The 23,547-nt window shown below is 37.5% G+C and overlaps 1 protein-coding gene across 2 annotated transcripts; it reads right to left on the reverse strand.

The window, feature by feature from the left end:
* Positions 1-8,391: 8,391 nt before the first annotated feature.
* On the reverse strand, positions 8,392-20,612 carry LOC117291466 (MANSC domain-containing protein 1-like). Of its 2 annotated transcripts, none has more exons than XM_033773186.1 (8): positions 20,466-20,612; positions 17,087-17,297; positions 16,442-16,600; positions 15,707-15,724; positions 13,368-14,582; positions 12,350-12,534; positions 11,299-11,458; positions 8,392-10,835 (listed from the first exon to the last, which is right to left on the reverse strand). In XM_033773186.1, the coding sequence occupies exons 1-8, from the start codon at positions 20,469-20,471 to the stop codon at positions 10,696-10,698; spliced, it is 2,094 nt and encodes a 697-aa protein (XP_033629077.1). In that variant the 5' UTR covers positions 20,472-20,612; the 3' UTR covers positions 8,392-10,695. The 2 variants fall into 2 exon arrangements, with proteins under 2 accessions (XP_033629077.1, XP_033629076.1); XM_033773185.1 differs by having other exon boundaries at positions 12,350-12,537.
* Between the last annotated feature and the right edge of the window lie 2,935 nt (positions 20,613-23,547).

Here is a 23,547-nt window from a genome sequence, read left to right on the forward strand (position 1 = left end):
CCGCGGGGCCAACCTAGCCTGAGCAGAATCTGGAGCCGATCGAGGCCGTTGTTTCGAAAATGGCGATCAAAACAATTTAACCGCCAAGATGGATGTCATGTGCGTTACAATCCCAAGTTGTATGGTTGTATAGACCTTTCTATTGTTTTTTGCAAATTTTCAGTTGAATAAAATATATCCCATGGTTGGTTGCTTTGTTTCTATCAAATTAAAAACTATTTTGTAATAGTTGTGACATTTTTACAAATTTTGACCATCTGTTTTTGTTTTGCATTTATGACTTCGTTTTCCAATCTCGCATTGCTTCAAAATCAGCGCGCCGTGGTTGTTGTCTGGTTTTGAATGCTTTGCGCGCCAATCATGCGCATGAGATACATTTATGCAAATGGACTGTTCTGTGTTCGATGCAGTGTAAAACTTTCGACTGAAGTCTAGGTGCTGCATTTGGTGACGATCAGGAAAAAAAGATATCACATGTATAGTGACAATACTTGTTATAAAAACAATAGTTTCTCACAGAGCCTAGTATGAGTAGTTGATGAGTATAAGTAAAATACTGAAAGTGTTATTATTTTAAAGGACATGGCCGACCCCAATGGAAATAAGTCTAAGTTATTGGATTTTTGGGGCTATCCTTTGATAACTCATTGTGCAGCATTTCTATTATTTTAGTGTTCAGTCAAAATTTTGGATTATCTTACTTTATTGTCTTTTCTCCTATTGTTGTGTCTGTATTTGTGGCATGTTATTGCTGTATTTTTATCCGAATAATTTCAACCAATCCTTCCACCATTCCCTAGCCCTCTCTACTGTCCGCCTCTAGGGTTGACCACGCCGCTATGGCGCATGCGCGTAGAGTGATGAGGCGTCGACTCGTAAGCATTGCCATGACGACTGACGGTCACTGGCGTCTCACGTTGACAGTTATACACAATCAAAAAGAAAGAGAGCAGTCTCGCCATTCTTAAAGTCGTACCTTATTTTGATGTACGAGCAATAAAACTCAACCTACAGTACTTTGGTCAGCAAATTATAGGTTTTCCCCGGTCATTTTAGGGCAAAGAGCAATCTATTTCACATGTACGCATAAGTACTAAAGTGAGTTTGCCTCTTCATGTAAAACCGTCATTCAATTTCACTTTTGAGGCATGCGACTTTATATATAATCACATTCCATCATGCTCACCCAAGACGTTCTTTTTAGCCATGCGAAATCGACATTCAATTTAGGTGAGCAGGATCGGGCAACTAGAGATCTGCATAAAGGTGCTGCGAGTTTAAATGAGCTGTTTGAGTGGATTGAACATTGAGTGGTAATCTTTTTCAATCGCACGATGCGAAACAAAACCTATACATATTCAGTCAAATTGAATAAGTTCTTTAAGGAGCAGCTTCCATATGCGTTTAATCGCGATGTTTAGATTGGCAAGAAAAAAACGTATAGACATGTAACTTATTGGCTGATAGGGAGCTAACATAGGACACTAAAGAAGTAGTTTTTCCAACTGTCAAGGATTGCCGTACCTTTCATGATTCAATGAGATAATAGAATCAGGTTTTGCTGACGTTATGTTGTAACTGTAGCTATTGCCAATACTAACGTACGCCTATTTTATCTTTATTCAGGGGGAAATAAAATAGAAAACGTTTGTAAACGCAACAAAGAAAATTAATTTGTTAATTGAAAATAACCACAAAAAATGCAGCAAAGGTGACCATTTTGACAGTTGCTTTTGTAACAGTTGTAACGGAGAAATTGATACCAAGACAGTAATGATAAGACAGTAATGAATATATAATATTCCAACCCCATCTTGATTTACAAAAATACAAGGGTCCAAGCAAGCGGTAGAGATTTAGCCCACTACCGACAACGTACATTATTTTGATTCATAGAGCGAGAGAGGTCACATGCCTCACAGCGGCAGCTTTGCAAACCATTCCCCTTTGCGGTGAGTCAAAATGAAGGTAAGGATGAACAGATGTGGAAACCTCCATTCATCATTATGCAAAACAAATATAACATTGAGTTATTACACAAAATAGATCAATAGTTCTTCGTTTATGGGGGTCAATATGAAGAAGCTGTGGGCAAACATTGGAGGGAGATGCCTCCACATTGCATTAAAGGGTAGATGACGTTTGGTTTTCACACTCCCAAAATAAATGGCAATACAATTGACTTAGTACAACAAGTAAAGCAGCTTACGAAAGAAATCATTATAAGAATCATTTGGAGTAAAGTGGTTATGCAAAAATTGATCAGTTTTTATCCCCCAAATGACCTCAGAAACGTTACTGTCAGAAACGTTTTTCAGATTTCGTATTCCAATTTACGACTTATTCTTCCTTCGTAGACTATAAACCGCGCTGGATGTTGTACATATATCTACATTTAGCTTATTATGGGATAGAAACAATCGAACGGTTCCAACAGTTGTGTGTTCGTTCCCATGAACACTTTGTGGGTAAAGGTGTATAGATGTATTATGTAAAGAGGAATTTTGCAACATGTTTAAGTTTCTCCCCTTCTATTATAGACGGATCTCCATGATGCACTGTTTCTTGAAAACCTGATTTATTGGTGGGGTGTTGGGGGGGGGGGGTAAGTGCATAGATGCAGCGGCTGTCGTGACCGAATAATGACGACTGTGCCATAAGGAATCCGACTATATTTCGGCATTCTACTCTTTGCGGAAAACAAAATGGCTCCCTCAATGTTGAAGGTCTAACCACTCTTTTGGAGCTCTGAATGTGCAATAATCAGGGACTGCTATTGGTTAGATTGGGTTGAGCTCGAGCATGACGTCACTGTCGTACCTATGACTACACTATTGGGGTGGCTGTGGGGGGGGGGGGGGCTAAAATAATATCCGCATCGGATGTTTTATTTCTGTATCTACGGCAACCACAAATTAATCTCAAACTAACTTTCTCTTGGCGACGTGTTATAACTCGAAGTAAAAATAACACAATTACCACGATATCGCCAAGGGAAAACTATTATACTGTAGGCATATACGGCTGCTACCAGTGGCTTATAAAATTCCCTTGTATATTTATATTTTAAAAGGATTATAAATATTGTTTTATATAACACTGTAGTGTATGGACATCAATATTAAAATAAGGAAGGAAGGAATATCACTCTTTGGGCTACGTGCCGTTTTTGCCCAGTCACTTGGCTAAAGAAAAAAACGCAACTAGCCTGAACATCTGACGTCACACTTCGAGGCTCGTATCCTGAAAATTGTTCCTGATTAATTTCGCAGTGCAGAAAAAAATGCCAACCGATCCAAACGATTGGTGAAATTGGTAGAGGGCGCACTTTCACTGCAGCACGAATAGAGTTGGTGGTGGTGAAGTGCTGTTGGAAATTAACTTTGAAGACATCCAGTTGATGTGATGCAATGTTAATACGAATGTCAATTCAAAGATCAACTTAATGCCCTTTTTGATGATTTCTGTAGTGAAAACGAAAACCCAAAGGAACCGCTTGAATTCTCGATGTATTCATGCCAAATCCAATTATTACTTATATTTTAAGACATAACAACACGTGAACAATATTTTGCATGCAATTGTTAATTCAAAAATGATATGCATGATCAGGTACCCCTTCAAATAAAATCAACCGGTAAAATTGTCCCGTTTCATTTTAACTTTTCCCATTTGAAAAACTGAAAATTTGCTAAAAGGTAACTCGCCCGTTTTTGTTTGGTTTTTTTTCCATACGATTTTGGCAAAAATTATTATTGTACAAGATAGATAAAGTATTTCTGAGTTTTTTTATCAAAATGCAATATTTATGATATATAAATTAATTTTGTTTGTATTTTATTTCATTGTGTATATTTATTTATTTGTGAGTGTTCTTTGGGTTTGTTTGTTTTGTTGACAACGCCGGGGTTTAAATCTTCGAAGTCTGGGTTTACCGATGTTCTACCAACTGAGCAAAAGCCTAAATGTAAGCAGTCTCCCTATAGAAACTGTATTAATGCTGTAGTCTATACCCAGGGTATATATACTGTTCAACCTCTCCAGTCAGTTTCCCTTGTGTGTTTTTTTTTTTTTTACTTTGTTGGTGCAGTTACAACAAAAATACATGATTGTGGCTTAGCAAAATGCATACACGCCATCTTTTCTTGAGTTCGAACAAAAGTCTAGACTTCTAAACGACATGGAAACAGCATACAGTGTTGTTTTTTAATCTCTTCATGAGTTTCCAGGCATCTCCCGAATTCCAGCATTCTTGAGCCGAGACTTTCTTTGACAATAACAGGTGCGAATCTCTTTTGTGATGCAAATGACTCAATGAGACATTATCTGTGTTTCTTAACCTCTATACCTAAATAAGATGCTTTGTTTCTTGATGACAGCTAGTAGTAAAAGAATGTTCTCTACACAAGGTGCGATGGATTGAATACACGTCCAGATTCTACACCCTTGCTCATACAGTAAAACAACAATCCACTCTTCAGTCTTTTAGTTAGAAACCCGACAAACTGTCAACTCATTCTTTATCACAACTAGTGACTCTTGCTTTACTTTAACAGCAGTGTAAATGGCTACTTTGTGTGATTTGCTTCAAGAAGTCTCCACGGAGTTGAGTTTTAAAAGACTGCGAAATTGCCGACATTGATGTTGAACACGCGAGGTACAGAGAGATCCAGGAAAGAGTCCCAGCTTTCTCCAGAAGACAGCTGTAGAATATACCCTCTACAACGGGCTAATTTCTCTGTTGAACTTTCAGTCGCTTTGCGAGTTCCATCATTGTTGGTTTCAGTCAAACTTGTATGCTGAGGGACATCAGGACTTCTTATTGAGAACATTTGATAGGCGAAGACGGTACCGATCATTATGCCCCTGGCCAGAGAACACGAACCCGGCTGCATACCAGCCCGTAACAAATGCTACTGTTGCCAACATTGGTGTTGAACATGCAAGGTACAGAGAGACCCAGGGAAGAGGCCGGCAGCTTTCTCTTGAAGACAAGACGGCTGTAGAATATACCCTCAACAGGCTAATTTCTCTGTTGAACTTTCAATCGCTTTGTGAGTTCCATCTTAGTTTGGTTTCAGTCCCAGTTGTATGCTTAGGGACAACAGAGCTTTTCTTGAGAACATTTGATAAGAAAAGTTTAGGCGCAGACGGTGTTATGCCCCTGCCCAGAGAACACTGAACCAAGCTCGCGAGGCCAGAGCGGCTACACCCAGCCCGCCGGGCAGGGCTGCAACACCCACCCGTGGCAATAGGACAATGGAAGGTGTGTTGCTGCAAAGCCAAGAACTTCAGGTAAACAATCTATTTTTTGCAATTCCCGTTGTAATTTTAACCTTTTGAGAAAAAAATCCGTATTCTGCCACAATTTTTTCACTATTTTTTACAAAAAGGAATATGGCCTGTCTCATTTGGGTATCATAAAGGCAGTGGACACTATTGGTAATTGCTCAAAATAATTTTTAGCATAAAACCTTTCTTGGTGACGAGTATGGGGAGAGTTTGATGGAATAAAACATTGTGAGAAACGGCTCCCTCTGAAGTGCCATAGTTTTCGAAAAAGAATTAATTTTCCACGAATTTGATTTCGAGACCTCAGATTTAGAACTTGAGGTCTCGAAATCAACCATCTTAACGCACACAACTTCGTGTGACAAGGGTTATTTTTCTTTCATTGTTATCTCGCAACTTCGACGACCGATTGGGCTCAAATTATCACAGGTTTGTTATTTTATGCACATGTTGAGATACACCAACTGTGAAGGCTAGTCTTTGACAATTACCAATAGTGTCCACTGCCTTTAACATGATTAACAAAATAAATAAAAAGTGGTGGCATGATACGAAAATGGTTGAACTTTGTCAATATATTAAAGGGCTTGGCTTGGCTTGGGGCTTGCTAAGCACAAAATATTAATCTTAGCATGAAATTTCTTCCTTGATAAAAACAGGATTACCAACAAAATTTTAATTTGTTGCAAATTGCAAATTGATTGTGACTGGTATTCAGCTGTTGTTTGCTTATCCTGAAAATCAAGTTGAAACTTGGTTGGTAATCCTGTTTTTACCGAGGCAATAATTTCATACTAAGCAAATTTGTTTTGCTAAGCAGCTCTATGAAATTTTGCCAAGGTGTATACCAAACCTACATGGGGTCCGAGTAACGTGGTGCGGAGTGGTAAAGGATTAGAATATGAGACTTTTGAAGCCAAATGCAATAGAAAATGTATGTGATAGTCACTCAACCCCATCAATAACGCCCTATAGTTATCGAGGGGTTTGAACAAGATGATTTTTACAAGGGGTTGGATTATTTGTGAACAGGGTTTTTACCAATCTTCCCCATGAACAAATTATATGACCTATGTGATGTTCTCTATACAACAAAAATACAATTTATTGAAGTATGATGAGGGGCGAAACACCTGCTTTTGTGTGTCAGTGTGATATTATGATTGAATACCCTCCCTCCCCTAAGTCGGTCAAGCTTGAAGGAATATTGCAGAATTGGGTATAAGAAAAAAGTTAGTAGAGAAAATCCCTTGAAATATTTAGGTGTGAAATATCATATTTGATGAAAAATAAATAAAACGAATTTCCCGTTTAGAGTTTACCGCCCAGTGACCGTTTTATTAAAAATATATATTTTGATGTCATGCAAAATGTGTTATCGGCAATTCACTTTAATCTCGTGACCCAGATGGCCGATCGATCTCAAACTTGTACAGGTTTATCATTATATGTACATGCGTGGTGGATTACATAACGTGCTTACACTGCCATCAAATGTTTGTTACAATTCTGTAACGTCCCTTTGAACATTATTCTTAAACAAGGTTTGTTTGTCTTGTCTTTTACAGATCTTTTCACCAACTCTGGCTGACCAATGAAGTTGAAGGTTTCTATGGAGTGTGTGGTATTGGTTTTCTGACGATGTGGATTTCTAACGGTAAGAGAAGATCTAACCCGATTCCGTCCTCATGATTTTCTGTAGGAAGCTCGACTAAGTACGTGTAGATGTTGCCCACTCGTATGGGTTCATGGCGATGTCATTAATCTTCATGGTCATTTCCTTGTGGCATGTTGGTCGTAGCCAGTGATGCCTCTTCGTTAGTTTTGGATCTCATTTCAATTGAACAATTTTCCCGGGAAGTCTCAAACTGAAGTTCTACATTGACATGTAAACTTTTTAGTTGTCATTAACATACTGTTCTAAGAAGTGTAGGATAGGCAACGCTAATACTTAAACTACTAGAACGTCATAATAACATGGGGTCTTTTGTGCCTAGTTTTAGGGTATCTATGTAAAATCAATTATTATTAAGTAATGTAAATTTTTTTATTTTTTTTATTTGATAAGTAAACTGAATTGAATGAGGTTATGGGTTGGATACTAGTTGCAACACATCTAATCCTGAAGATTCCCTTCCAAAAGTTCTACAACTCAATGCGGGTCATCATCGTAAACTGGACTATATTAATAGCGCCCTCTGTCGAGAAAATCAGAACTGTGTATTAAGAGACTTGGAACCAATACCCCAGCCCCTCAAAAAAGGAGGAGGGTAAGGGGAACACTCGCATGGTATTGTTTATAATGTATTACTATTTTATTCATTTCAAAAAAAAAATTGCAAAACATCTCAAAATCGCCTTATTTCTGGTGTTTTTGTGTTTCAAACTCTCTCTATATACAAAGTTCTGATTATTCTAACCCATAACAATTATTTTGCCTTGTCCATGGTCGATATAAAAATGAGGCTGTTCACAACCCCTCTTCGCAGCCCACGCACTGAAAGCACCATTTAAACAAATGTCAAGTTTTAACAACTAATTTCTGCCCCCAAAAATACTTGGGGTAAAGGTCTTTCTTCTACTTCAACAAAAACATTGCAAACATGTTGAAGAAGTTTCCGTTGATAAAAGAGACATAGCATTGTGCTCATATTAGGAAATTGGGCCCATCCTTCAACAATAAATATTTGTAAACCATAACAGCATTCATATACCCCAACATTAGCACTACACAATATTAGGTAAGTACCTGTTTGAAAAATAAGTGAAATTTTCAAATGTTGTTTCCTCAAACAAATATTGTAAAAAGGAAGGCTTTGGAGATTGCACTGCCTCATCTTTTCATCTCTTAACATGAAGAGATCCCAACACTTGTGCAGCCGTTATTTTTCACCTCTTGAATTGACGTGGAAGTTATGCAAACAATTAGAGCATCCATATGGCCAGTGTAGCATCCTGACTGCCAGAATGGCTCTGGAATGAACAAATGTTACATGCTTTATTTATTTATTTATTTTTAAATCAGACTCACATATTAGTCAAACTCGTCTAAGATGGAAAATTTTAAACATAAAGACACATCAGGCAAATTCATTCTCGTTTAATCCTTTTTTTATTATTAAATTATCCAAGGCATTAAATTACTGTTTACCAAAAATGCGGAAGATCATTTGTAGATCAGAAATACTTCAAAAGAATACAAGATATGTATGTGACCAAGTTATCAAATAATAACCACCTAAACAATATGGAAATCCACTTGTGTGACCTTTAGACTAATATATACTATTTATACCTGTAAATAAGTTCAATATGCTTAATTTACTACAAGAAATCCTACATTTTGTGCTTTAAAAATAACCAATTTATACAAATAGTACTAACATAATTAATCACACATTTGGTTAGAATACATTAGAAATAGTTGGAGTTCATTATTATTCATAGAGTTCATTATTATTCACAGAGTTCATTAGTTCATAGAGTTCATTATTATTCATAGAGTTGACCTTTCTCCTCTTTACAATTGCACTTATTGGACTTCATATTATTTTGATTATATCAAATACATCAAGAAGATTTCAGATTAAAATAATCAGTTTATACTTAAAAATATTAACACTAACATTAGGTACTGAATACTTGTGTGCGAAAAAAAAATATTGTGATCTAATTTAATGTGACCTTTAATACAGGCATGAACTACACAAAACAAAGAATAAACTAGTTCAATGAAACCCAACCAGATACACTTATTTCATGAATCTTAATTTTAAGTAGATAGTTTGTTTAAAAGTAAACTAATTCACTGAAAGACTTTCTTCTTGTCATAAATATATATATATCCTGGAAAGACACTAACAATAAGGCCACTGTTGAAAACAATCCCACTTAACTCTGATCCATTATTAAGCAACAAAATAATTCTCCCCTTTTAAAAAAAAAAAAGATTTTCAAAATAAAAAATAAATATTCTTGAAATCTCATAAAATGAGATACTACCTTGAAATGTGCTACCCTGTTAACACTACCTAAAAGACATGTAAAATAAACTTCATTGATAAGTTCGTTCTAAATTGAAAGGAGCTTCAAACTTTACTGCCATTCTAGCAAGCAAATCACGTGTTTTAATTTTGCTAAAAAAATTTAAAAAAAGCACCCATTTAAACTGGTTCACACAGGTTTTGTCTAGTTTTACAGTAGCTGAAACTGGTTCTGTCCCAGCTAACCCACTCTAGTTGTACTTTACCAGTGATAACCGAAACATAAGCAGCGAAGTAAATAACCAGTACTTAAGATAAAAGAAAAAAATCGTATAAAGAAGTTCCCTAAAACTCAGAGCCCTCCCCCATCACCCAAACCCCCATGAGATCGAAAAACATGCAAAACTTAAATGGTTCAAAACATAATAGCCCCCAAAATGATGTCTTTGCCCACGCCCCTCCCCCAAATGAAAATGTCTGGTTATTCCACTGTTTAACAAAGTAAGGGATTGTTTAGGATTTTTGGTTCAATTAAAGAATGAGTAGTTTCATAATGAAAGTTCATTGATTATGAAAATCATACCGATACCAAAACTTCAGAGAAATAGTTTTCCCCTGAAATAGTAGGTGAGCCCCTGACAAGAGCTAATCAAACGATCCCTCACCCTCTAAGCTTTTTCGAACCTACCCGGGGAAGACCCGGGTAGACCCAGGGAAGCTAAATTGAACACACCCAATGTTTAGGACAAGGTAATAACTTTAAAAGACCATCCCAACCCCCACCACCAATTAAAACTAACAAGCGCAAACAAATCCTTGGAAAATTATAAACTGTTTTACCACTGAATCCACTACCACATGATCACTTGACAAAAGTTTCGAGCTGAGGGGATGGAAATGTAGAGAAATTTCAAATAAACCAAGGGCGAACTGTACCTCGGAGTCGTAAAACAACATACATTTACTGAATATAAAGAGTGCAAAATAAACATAGTCAGATTAGAAATGATTACTATACAGTTCTTCAACATGACTTCACTCTGTTACAACAGGGCCCAACTTGGCCTGTAAGCACATAATGTTGCTGAACATAGTATTGCTTAGCAAATTCAGGTTACCAGCCCAAATTACATTATGTTTGCATTGTTGTGGCTTGTGCCCGGCTCAAATTTTGAAGTAAAGAAATTTGTCAATCAGTATTTTCTGCTTAACAGGTTTATGCAATTGTGCCCAAATGGTTAACATTAATAAGGCCATAATTATGCAGAGAGTTATTATAAATAAACATTAAATCATCAAAGTAGGAATGTCACAGACTACTTTAACTCACTAGATGAAACCAATATCAATTTTACTATGTGATAAAAAATAACAGCTTTCGCCACCTACCACCCTCCCCCTCATCTAAACTGGTAACCTGCTAGTTGTACATTCCATTAATGAGATAATCCACCTTGGAGTAGTGTCTTCGCTGGTATGCCTCATACCAATGTTTACCAATCACAACTAAGACTGCCATCAGGAAGAGCACTCCGAAGCACACGGCAGCAATCAATGCACCTGTTGAAATGACACAAATACAAATAATGTTGTTAGATTAGGGTTCATCCTCAACTTTTTCCAGTTACTACAATCCCGGCCAAAATGCTTGAGCCATGTCAAATTAAACTTAGCCTCCCCAGTTCCCCCGCTTGAGGTGGGCGTGACCCAACGAAGTAGGGCCAGGATTGTCTAAAATCGTTTAGCATGCTTTGATTAGGCTTAATCATTAGAATCCACAAAATATTTTAGTGAGAAATTACCAAAAACTACAGTACTTCAGAGGGAGTCGTTCCTCACAATGTTTTCTACTATCAACAGCTCTCTGATGTCAATTACCAAGACATTTCATATACTTATAATTATATTAAGTATTTAATTACCAAACATGTCCAATGCTTATCAGGATGAATGCAATATTTAATATTTCCTTCCTCGTCGAAAGAAAAACAAAATCTAAAAAGTTGAAATTGCAGAATCTTACCGTTTGAGGCGATGAGACTATTTGCTGCAACATCGTCCTCATCTCCATCTTCATCCATTTGTGCAGCTGCTGAGGTCTCATTCCCAACCCCGACCCCCATAGTCTCATTAGAAACTAATGTCTCGTTACCAACAAGTGCTGCTGATGTCGGGGTACCAGCCTATGGTTCAAAACAAAAAGGGGATGAGATGAGGTGAAACTTCTACAAAGGGTTTTTGACAAAAAGCAATTTCTGAAACATTTATTTGCAAGGCACAAATCAGTGGGGGGAAAGTCACAGGCAAGGAATAGACTCGTCATGTCTCTTTTGTGTTAAAAGGTCAGGGGTCGATTTCACAAAGAAACAAAGTTCATCACAAGACCAATTTTCAGTATCACCATAGTGATCACACTTTACTTAGCAACTACGACAGATTTGCAGTTGCGATCAATCTTAGATCTTTGTGAAATCGGCCCCTGGACTCAATAACCCTCCTGCTGATTTTCTAGCAATGTGAACCAACTATTTGAACCCATTCCTCTGAAGAAAGAGTACATCCTTTCCGAAATATTTTTAGATTGTCAGAGCTATGCCTTTCATCCAAGCGATCATAAATCCCTGACTGATATAGGGGAACCAAATTGTAAGAAGTCTTTTGAGAGAGCTGTGCTGTACCACATAATAAAGTTAATTAAAACGTGACTGAGGCTTAGTTTTTTGCAAACATTTCGAAATAGGTAGTTTGAGTTGCAGCTGATTACCAGGAAGCCAAGTTTTACTTGTTATGAAAGACAGCTTAGGGACCCTCTGGTATACGAACTTGAAGAGACACCCCTCTGGTATTTGAACTTGAAAAGTGAAGCCCGATTCATACTTCTTGCAAATGTGGATGCGATATGAATGTTGATGTCACAAATTCGCAACAAATAATTTGCAGCAGTTGAGCTGTGCTCAACTTTGCGAGTATAGCTGCGAAAACAGAGTTGTGACGTCAAATTCACGTCAAATTAATTCGCTTCGCATTCGCAGGAGGTATGAAACAGGATTTCACCTGATAAGAGGGAAACTTACCAAAGTCTGGTTGTCTTCCATTTCTTTTCGTGATGGATCGTCGACCGATGATGGAATGGTCGTAGCAGGCTCCTGGACGGTTGGTGGAATGGAAGGAGTTGACTTGGGACTCGAGGTCGTCTTAGATGCAATGGTTGAACTGTTGACATCATCGTCTGAGTATACTGTTGATGATTGAGTTGCTTCTGCTTTGTGACAAGAAAATATCAGAGACGTTAATTGGAAATACTGTAGTTAAACGACCGAATTTAAAACAGTTTTCCACTTTGGTCTCTGAATTAAATCCTAATCGTAACAACAAAAAGCCTCATTAGGAAGACATAGTAATTGTCTTGATCTAGCGCCTTAATCAAGTTACTAAGATATGTGCACTATTCAAGAACCAAGTATTTCTATTGATATAACGCTTTTCAGTTTAAAGTGCAAGTCCATCAAATTTGTTCGCACAGAAAAGAGGCTCCCCAGTCTTCAGAATTATTAATTTGTTTATACAACTCTGAAACCACACAAATAACAATGGAAATGAAAAGTTAGAAAACAAAAATCGCTGAAAAACGATTTAACAAAAGCTAGGTTGAACCATTAATTTGCACATTCGTGGTCCTTTCTCTATGGTATGGTAAAGTTAGCAGGTTAAAACTGGTAGTTAATCAATTAGTAAGGGTTACAGAGGTTGATTGAAATAGATAAATCGCATGTGGAAGAATGTTCCCAATATAAGGTGAGGCCTTTACAGCAATCTGGCACGTGAATTACCCTTTTTGGGATCTAATAAAGATTATTGTATTGTATTGTATTGTATTGTATGAGTCAAAATGTAAAGCCATTTCTAAAATGGCAGCTAATAAGGTTCCTGCTGAGGGTGATGCTATGGGCAGATTTGGGCCAAACATTAGCGTATTTTCTGACATTCCAAGTCATCATCCCAAAAATAAAGTTGCGCTTGTGATTTTGCAAAAAATAAACATCTGAGAAATGAGCGGGACTGAAAAAAAACGTGGTAAAACCGACTACTTACCAGTTACATTGATGACGGTAGGACTATCATCTGATGTAATGTTAGATTGTTCAGAGGTAAGGTGGAGGAGTGTGGTTAGGGAGGTAGGGGTGGAGGGTTCAGTTGAGGGTGCAGTTACAGGTGCAGATGAGGGTGCAGTTGGGGGTGCAGTTGGGGTTGCAGATGAGGGTGCAATGGAGAGGGTTGAATTAGAGGTATTGCTCATCGTGGTTTGCAGCGAGGATTCTGAAACATTGAGAGGTATAGTGGGATGAGTCGGAGGAGTTGTTGTAAAGGGTGATAGAGTAGTTGGCGAGTTACTTGAGAAGGATGAAGAAGCTAGAGATGAGGAAGACTGTGCTTCAAGGGGGGAAGAGTTAAGGGTGGCATTGCTGATGGAATCTGAAACTGAGAGAGAGGATGAGCCAGTGGGTTTAATGCTTGGTTTTAAAGCTTGAGTGGTTGTAGGAGGATCGGGAGAGACTTTTGGAGGTTGGACAGTGGTTGGTTGGGAGCCATTGGAACCAGCTGATTCTATTGCCTCGGGAGGATGTGCAGTTTGGCTTGATGAGGTTACAACCTCAAGCTCAGGACCCGAGGTGGGTTTACTGGCGAGTTTGGCTTCACTAGCTGGAGGGGTTGGGTTTGTAGGGAGAGAGGGAGCATTTGGTTTGATGGAGGTTGAGGGCTGAGGAATGGGAGAGTCTTGTGGAGGTGGTGGTGTCTTTTGAGGAGCTAATTGTTTAGTGGTTGGTTGTGTAGCAGCTGGAGGTCCTACTGTTGAAACTTGAACCTCTGCGGAGGCCGTTGTTGTCTCGACATCAGCCTGAACTTTAGCCTCAACTTTAGCCTCAACTTTAGCCTCAACTTTCGCCTGTGTGAGTTTAGTAGTAGGGTCACCACTGACTTTAGTTGTAGATACCGTGGTTACCACCGCACCCACCGTGGTGATAGTGGGTGACGTTGTTTTCTCAGGACTCTTGGGGGTTGTCTCATGTACTTCTGCCTTAGTGCCAACATCCCCCATGTTTGATTCCACTTTCTTGAGCTGTTGCTCCACCAGGTTGATGAGGTTCCCTTCCAACTTTGCCACATTCTCAGCCGCCTTCTCCTTTGCTTCATCAGTTGTCGGACTCTGACCCTGGCCATTACTTCTCCTGACTAATTTGTGTAAAAACCTGGGACTGGCGTTGGGGTTAGTGAATTTGAGACTGGGAGGTTTTTTAAAGACTGGGGCTAATGGGGGCGGGAGATGAGTTAGGGTAAAATGGAATGGGAGACAATACATATTAGGATGTGTTAGTATGACTGTGCATAATGACTATGAGTGTTAAATAAACTTACAGTAAAACACAACAACCTGAGAGGGAAATCACCATGATAAAAAAGTGTCTGCATTTTCTTTACATCTTTTCTAATAAAACTTGAAATTCCATCACAATTTGCGTTTTTGAATTACGCCAACTTATTTGGCTTACCTTCATAATCTGTAGTATCAAAAAAAGCTGTAAAAAAAACATTCATATTTTTTTGATGATTTTTTTTTTTTTTTACACAAACAAACCACGTCCTCTTATCCTAATCCAAAACTACCGACAAGTGTTAATTGATAACAAGCATGATGTGTTAGAATCAGATGGAACATGCCCTTATCACTAAAAAGTGATGAAAAAGAGAGTTAATGTAGAGATTATTTTTAAAAGTTAGGGTTGAACAAATAATATTGACTATACCAGATTAACATGCTGTACACAAGTTTCAAGTGCTGAGGAGGTTTGATACGTGTATGGATGGATTAGAGTTTTGTTGTGTTAGTAACTAGCCTTCAAAAAGACTCTGCTATGGTCCAAACGTCAGGTCATTCAAGGCAGTGGACACTATTGGTAATTACTCAAAATAATTATTACCATAAAACCTTTCTTGATAACGAGTAAAGGAGAGAGGTTGATAGAATAAAACATTGTGAGGAAACAGCTCCTACTGAAGTGACGTAGCTTTCGAGAAAGAAGTAATTTTCCATGAATTTTATTTCGAGACCTCAGATTTAGAATTGAAGGTCTCGAAATCATCTGGAAGCACACAACTTCGTGTGACCATGTTGCCACAAGGGTGTTTTTTCTTGCATTAATGTCTCGCAACTTTGACGACCGATTGAGCTCAAATTTTCACAGGTTTGTTAATTTATGTATATGTTGAGATACACCAACTCTGAAGACTAGTCTTTGACCATTACCAATAGTGTCCAGTGTCTTTAACCATTTTTTTGCATGTTAGTAACTTATGAGCCTTTTCTTATAATAGTGTGCCAAGTTGACAGATTCAGTTCAAATTGTGAATCTGTAAGATTTACTGTCTCTTACCTTCTGTTGGTAGCAGTGCTGTAAAAAACAGAAACAAAATGTTAGTCGGTTGTGATATGCTACAGTTATAAAAAAGTTTTCCTGTATAAGTAGTAAGTTTAAAAACCATCAAACTGAGAAACAATCAGGTGTGCCGAAGTTACTGACAAGCTACCCCTAGACCAACCAAGGAGGTAGTACATGTAAACCCGACTACACAAAAGTGAAAGCACACAACTACCTGTGAGTTGACCTGTTTACACTGAACTGGTGAGAACGAGTTCCTGTATGAAATATGTCGTAAAACACTTTTGTATAATATTCACAGAAAGAATTTTTCTAAACTTATCATTAACAGCTCTGTGGCTTTTTTGATGTTTTTCAAAGTTGAAGACCTATCAAACAGTTTTAATACTTTCGATATAACAAAGCTTTTTTGTTATTAAAATGACCAAAAAACTGTCTCGATCCCCAAAAATAGATCCGTACTAAGGACCCAGACTATATTCTAGACACGAGCCTCACTATAACCATCGCTCCATTATTTCACACGAATGGCGCAATGGCTACCTAATTTGTGCGATATATAATGGAGTGCTGGGACAATAGCATGACGTCACAGGTGGAGGGTAGTTTAGATAATGCCCACGGTGTATGCGTCGTTCTTGGGATACGACTGGCGTGCACCTCGGGCAATATATAATCCTATACATAAGCCTCATTACTTCTTGTTTGAAAACCTTTCTAGAAACGTACTGTATGCCACAAAGCTTGATGAGAATCCCTTGAGTTCAGAAAAGATGCAGGATCCTATAGATGGACAGTGGATGAGGAAGCAATTAGCCTTGCCAAGGCTGCCACCATGATGGAAGACGCCTAAATTACACTTTACATAGCTCCCGTCGTTAAGCTCTTCTGCAAAGAAAACGTTCCAAATGAAAAAGGAAAAAGTGTTAAAGGCTTAAAAACTTACGTGGTAATGAGCAATGGAGAGCTGTTGATAGTATAAAGCATTGTGAGAAATGGCTCCCTCTCAAGTAACGTTGCTTTTGAGAAAGAGGTAATTTCTCACTGAAATATTAAAAGACTTTTTTAGGCAAAAACACCGGAAAATAATAGTCGGTCCTTTTCACACTGGGATCGCTTTACCCAGCCTGGCAAATTGGCACAACCCGGGAAAAAGCCACCCCTGCTCTGGATTTGGGGTAAGCGCTAAAACCACAGGGTATTCTTGAAACATACAACCGGAACCCTGTGGAATAGGGACCTAGGTGGGGTCAGTGTGAAAATGCGCCGGGGTAAGCGTGGGGTACAAAGAAAGAGACGCAGTGTGAAAAAGGGCTCAAGAAGATTTTAATTGTCAGAACTCTTGAAACTACTTCCTCAAGACTCTCTCCTCACCTTCCTCCATGTTGCAGCAAGCTCTCTGGCATTCCTCCCTTGATGACTTGTAGACGTCAGACATAAACACTGCTCCATTTTTCTCCGATGCCGGAACATTGATAACACTTTTATTGGTGACTTGGTAGTCGCATTGCTGTGTGGTTGCTAGGACAACCAAAACAGCCAAGATGGCTGTCCTAGTGAAGGCACTCTGTTGCATAACACTTATCTGCAAGGGATCCAAAAAGTGTTTCAAATAGATTACTCTTTTTGTTAGCCACAAACAATATGTGTCCGTCCTCGAAGCAAAACTGTTTGTTGAGAAATGGGTGGGTTTTTTTTTTCAAGTTAATTCCATATTCACATTCATTGTTCAGACTAAAATTTCTCAATTCTCCCAGATTCAGCAGAAAGTTTCCTGAAAATAAACCAATCTTTTCATGTTCTGATTAACACATTATTTTTTGAATTTCTCAATGATCATGTCCACTTGTTCTCTCATTTGTTAAATGTAATGTAATTCTAAATATCTCCCTGGTTGTACCATCTTCTGTACAAAGCTCCCTGTTTGCAAGATGCAAATGTTGGCAGCTCTGCTCAAAAAACAAGGAATTTCATCATGTTAATTGATTAACAAAACATTAAAAAAAATGGACCTATTTGATCAATAATAATACATAATTCTTTTAGAACCCTGTATTATCAATACCTTTTGAATGTAAATGTTATCAGTCTAATCCAATGCACCATGTGTGTTTGTTTAATTAATGGCAGTTTATTATAACTGAGAATGTCTGTGTTCTATCTCTCTAATTTTGTGTCTCTTTCAAGATACAACTTCATAAATTCCCAGCAAAGTTAGACATCTTAATAATTTCCTCATATTGGCAAATTACTTGGAGTTTTTTGGACACACTTAGCAAAGATTGGCACTACCAATCTCATTTTGTAAATAGCCGTACTTTACATCACTGTATAATAATTGAATGGATTGTGATTACTGCCAGTTGAATGAACTTGGTATTGTTCAACGAGACAATGGCAATGGGCAATAGAGTTGTGTGGGTCATTCAAGCGTGATATAGAGAAACATCTGGAACCTAATTTTATCAAATGAAATATGATAACAGCATTTTACAATTACTGTCGGTTTTTATATCTCAGCAAATCTGTACAATCCTTCGTTGTTTTGAAATGGCAGGTTTCTTTTTTGTAATTTTTTTTTTTACCATCACTTTCATGTTTTTTTTGTTTAGTTTTGAAAGAAGGACAGTTACAAACTTGGCTTTTTGCAAAAATCCATGTTTGAAGTTTGGTGAAAAAGATACCTTTCCTTTTCACAACATTACTAGTGTAGAGTAGAGTGGCGTTTTGAACAATGTTTCCATCCAATCAGTGCTCATTACAATGGACCAAGTCAGTTGTTCAGGTTATTAACTGGTTGAGAATTACCTTTAATGACATACTCATTATAGCACAATCACTACCAGCAACACATCCATGTAGCAAACCACTTTTTACTTCGGATTGACTTTCTTTTATAGCTGAAATTTTGTATTCTCAGTGCACCAACTTAGACCTACACCAAATCTGAGTGCCTTGTACATGTACCCTTGGTAGTGGCGTTACCAGACATTTTCATTGGATTGGGGTGGGGGGGGCAAACTGGCAAGCAGCTAGGCAAAGACATCACATGTGCATTTTTCTAAATTCATTCGGGCCTGGAACAAGAGGGTAGTGCAAGGGTTCTAAGTTTGGGGTGCCCTCCGGTTCCCTCCTCAGGTTACCATGGTTACGCCACTGCCCCTTGGCGAGACCATGGAGGTAGAAATAATATATTTCTACCTCCATGGCCAGATGGAGGCCAAACAGTAAAAGGGTAAAGTTTGGATTCAAGTTTGTTACTTTTAGACAAAGTGTGCAACATTTTATTTTATTATTCAACTATTTTGCTCACTACACACAGTACTTTTATCCGTTTGATACTGAAAAATACTGAAAAGTCCACGGAAAATACTGTCTTACCTCAAATGATAAATTACCTCAATATTAAATTATTATTACTTTGGTGAAAATAAATGAAAAATTGCATAACAATCTTTTTGATTCAACAACAATTATTAATAATTTTCATATTTGCCACTAGGCCTAAATTGCAATTTTGTTTTGTTTTAGTTGATGAGACAAATGACAATTTGCTCATAGTAATAATTTATGTCATGTACTCTTTTAAAGGAACACGTTGCCTTGGATCAGTCGAGTTGGTCTTTGAAAAGCGTTTGTAACCGTTCGTTAAAAAATGCATATGAATAGAAAGATGTTTTTAAAAGTAGAATACCTGACTATTGGGTTTGACTTGTGGTAAAACCTTTCAATTCTGTGTTGGAATCAACACAGAATTGAAAAGTTTTCAAAGTTTGTTCTCGTGCCATTTAAAGACAAAACATAATTATGACAAAATTAGATAGTCTTCTCTCAGTGATTGTTCAATAAAGTTAACATATGAAATAAACTTTTGTTAAAGCCATTGGACACTTTCTGTAAACAGTAATGTCTCAGGCCCACACTTTGTGTATCACAACTTCTATATAAAATAACAAACCTGTGAAAATTTAGGCTCAATTGGTCATCGGAGTAAGGAGAAAATAACGGGAAAACCCACCCTTGTATCCGCACGTTTCGCTGTGTCATGACATGTGTTTAAAATAAATCCGTAATTCTCGATATCGAGAATTGATATTGTTTTATTTGTTTTCACAAAAAGTAAAGCATTTCATGGAATATTATTTCAAGAGAATTCTTTCACCAATACCTTCTGTAAACCCTTTAAGTTATTTGTAAACCTGTGACCTTTAATTTTTTTGTTTCTGTACCGAAGTACTTTCTCATTAGTTATTTTTTAAGTATTCTAAGTTATGGTGTTGTATTGTAAAACAAATCATTGTCTGGCAACATGTTGACACAAGCCCTGCAGGCTTGTGGATTTCTACCCAAAATTCGAGCCGTGACTATATATTGAGAGCAGGAGAGTGAGTGGGATGGGCCATGGATGGGCCAAGTGAAAAGTGAAAACTTGCTTTGCCTAACTACAGTGAGTTGGGCTGCAACAATACATAACCCAGACCTACATCACTAATTTATTCCTCCATGATCATATTCATATACATGTAATTCGGAAATCATAACATGGTAATAAACTACATACCAGTAGGCCTACTGCTTGTTGTAGCAGTGATACACACCGTACAGACAGGTGAATGTATGAATGGAATAACAACAGCTACCCCAAGCTAGTTGCGATAATTAACCCCAAGCCTGGACTAGTGCTGAGTACTACAACGAAAACACCATGGTGTTTTCTCGACAACATCCAAATGAACGGACATGCATCAATTACCTGCATTTATTCGCTGTTGATGAGATGAACAAACATCTGCACACACTGAACAATCCACACGGACATCAAATCGTTCACGTTACATGGACGGTTTCAGACCCATTGCAAATCCTCAACGAAACGAGTGGAAGCCATTTTGTGACTACTAATTTAGTTCAACATGATCGTTCCCGTGTAGAAAGTTCAGTACAAACGCAAATCACTGCGCAATGCATGTGTTGTGAAATCGTTTGGGTGCAAGGTTGTAGTTTAGTTAAGATGACGTCACATGCAACAGGTGTGTGACGAGCACACACCTGTTGCATTTTTACTGAGCCGTATTGATTTTTAATAGAAATTTATTAATTAGGCAGGCATAGGGCCGCACCGTTGTAGTGTACATATTACGGTATCACTTTATAATTGTGGAATTTTTATAAATATTTCTCAAAAGAGATAATGAACTGTAAGGTTGAAGCTTAGAGAAAATTTGTTGTATAAAATACTGTGTAAAAAGGTCACAAAATGCAAAAAAAAAAATGATTAAGATCGAAAATTCATTTTTTTTTTTTTATTTATTTATTTTATTTATTTATTTATTGATAACCAACAGCGATTAACCGCCACTTACAGGTATCATAAAAACATAGAAAGCAGTTAAAACATTCAATAAAATGAATGTGTTAAGCAAACCATAAGAATTTCGAAATATTTAACAACGTAAAAAAAATCACAATTAAAATAGATACAAATTTATAATAAATAAACACGCAAGTAATTCCACACAATATAAATTAACATTTAAAATGTCATAACAACAAGATGATCCACATCAATAACCAGTAAAAAAAAAATGTTTTGAAACAATTTACGAAGTTACAGAGTGGATCAAAATAAATTGTAATTAGATATACAACTCAATAAGTATAAAAGCTTATGGGTAAAACGGGTATTGATTTTAGCCCGTCTTCGTTACTTTCCTGATTTGATTAGAAATCCATAAACGATCAATTTTCGCAGGTTGTGTGACGTATACTTCCGAAGGTATGCTTCCGCCAGTTTACAATACGAGGATAAACACTTTGGCCCTTTTCGAATCCACGGCTTCGACTTTGAACTCTGCTCCAGACCCCGTTCTCTCGTCTGAAGCCCTGAGCACGTACATAAAGCACGCAATATTGACGGGACCAAGCTAGCCTAAACCTGAATCTGGAGCCGAAGCCGAATATGGAGTCGAAGCCGTGGTTTCGAAAAGGGCCTATGTTACGTCATGTATAATTAATTTGTTCGTTTAGTGACGTACATAACTCTATTGTAGACTGCTGCAATCAAATTTTCCAATCACTCGGTGCTATTTAATAATGAAGGGGAAATTCCTCATTCATCTTTCCAATCGCTGAATGGCCTTTTGTGTTTGAACACATTCACGGCGATGACAAATCCGGGGGTAATTAAACGTCCTTCTGTGTACATTTGAACATAGACTGCAATATTTGAGGGGGCTGTGACCAGCGCCTTTTCAAGGGCGAGAAGAAGGGATGGGAAGGTATTGGGTACGTTTACCAATATATTGGCAATTACTTAACATAATTGTTAGCATAAAAACTTGGTATAATGAGCAATAGAACTATTTTTTTTTGTCATTGTAAGAAACGGCTCCCTCTGAGTGACGTAGTTTTTTTAGAAAGAGATAATTTATCACTCAAATATTAAAAGACTTCCGCCTTTTATTTAGGCATTTGAAAGCGCACAATTTGTGCAACACTGAAGGGTGTTTTTGTCATCTTTCTATTGCAACTTCGATGGCCAATTGAGTCAAAAATTTTGTAGACTTGATATTTTATGCATGTATTGTGGGATAGCCTACACCAAGATCTTTGACAATTACCAAAGGTGCATGTCCAGTGCCTTTAAGAGTGAAAAGAGTGGGTAATTAATCGAGATGCCTTTTAGTATTCGTATAAAGTTTCAATTAACACAGTTGTTTTCGAGGACTGGGGTGGGTAAATACATTTTCTTACATAGACTGAAACATCGGAGGGAGGGGGCTATGGCAGTGCAGAAGGGCGACGGGAGTCGGTGCATCAAGGAAAAATTATTGTTTTACAGCGATGGCGCTTTGACAAAATTAGAGCTGTTTGTTAGCAGTACAAGTTAAATCGCGTACTTAGACACAGAAACGAAATCACCATTTGACATCTATAGTTTTTTTCAAAGTATTTATTACTTAATGTGTGTGACAATCAACAGTTATTCATTTCTATATTTATAATTTCAATGTATTGACATAGTACAAAATATAATTATTTATAATTTTATGTATACGTACTTTTTATTTTCTGCAATTTTAAATTTTCTTGCCGCACAGCATGACCAGAATGAAGAACTCGGGCCACGGACGAATACAAAAATACAAATTACTCATTAAAAAGATAAAGCCTGTATTAAATAGTTCTGCAAACTTGTATTATTTTATGTGCCCGTGTACATAGTAAAGTCTGAAAATAAAGTGCACCGATAATAATAGTAATGGCGTACATAGTTGACGGGTTAAGATAACAATAGTAATGGCGTACATAGTTGACGAGTTAAGATAACAATAGTAACGGTGTACATAGTTGACGAGTTAAGATAACAATAGTAACGGTGTACATAGTTGACGAGTTAAGATAACAATAGTAACGGCGTACATAGTTGACGAGTTAAGATAACGCGGATACCCATTTGTTTCCTCTTGATTGAGTGTAAACCACAAGTCATGTTTGTTATCATTCTGTTAGATACACATACATCATCGGTAATGATGGAATGTATTGACATGCTACGGCATTCTGATCCCCCACCGTATCAATTGTGTACACTTCCACCACCGCAGCTGATTATTGGATCGGTTCTTTATGTCTGTGGTGCGCATGGACGTCGAGAAGGGCGCCCTCAGTAAAAGAAAATGGCGCCGTGATGACATCATCAATTGACAAGCATGATAGTTGGTCCTTTTAATATAATTAACAAATTAAGACTGACCTACTTGTACACTATGGTGTATGCTTAAAAACTCTTTCCGGGATATTTAAAGGAACACGTTGCCTTGGATCGGACGAGT

Source organism: Asterias rubens, chromosome 6, assembly GCF_902459465.1.
Source record: "Asterias rubens chromosome 6, eAstRub1.3, whole genome shotgun sequence".
Taxonomy (NCBI): Eukaryota; Metazoa; Echinodermata; class Asteroidea; order Forcipulatida; family Asteriidae; genus Asterias; species Asterias rubens.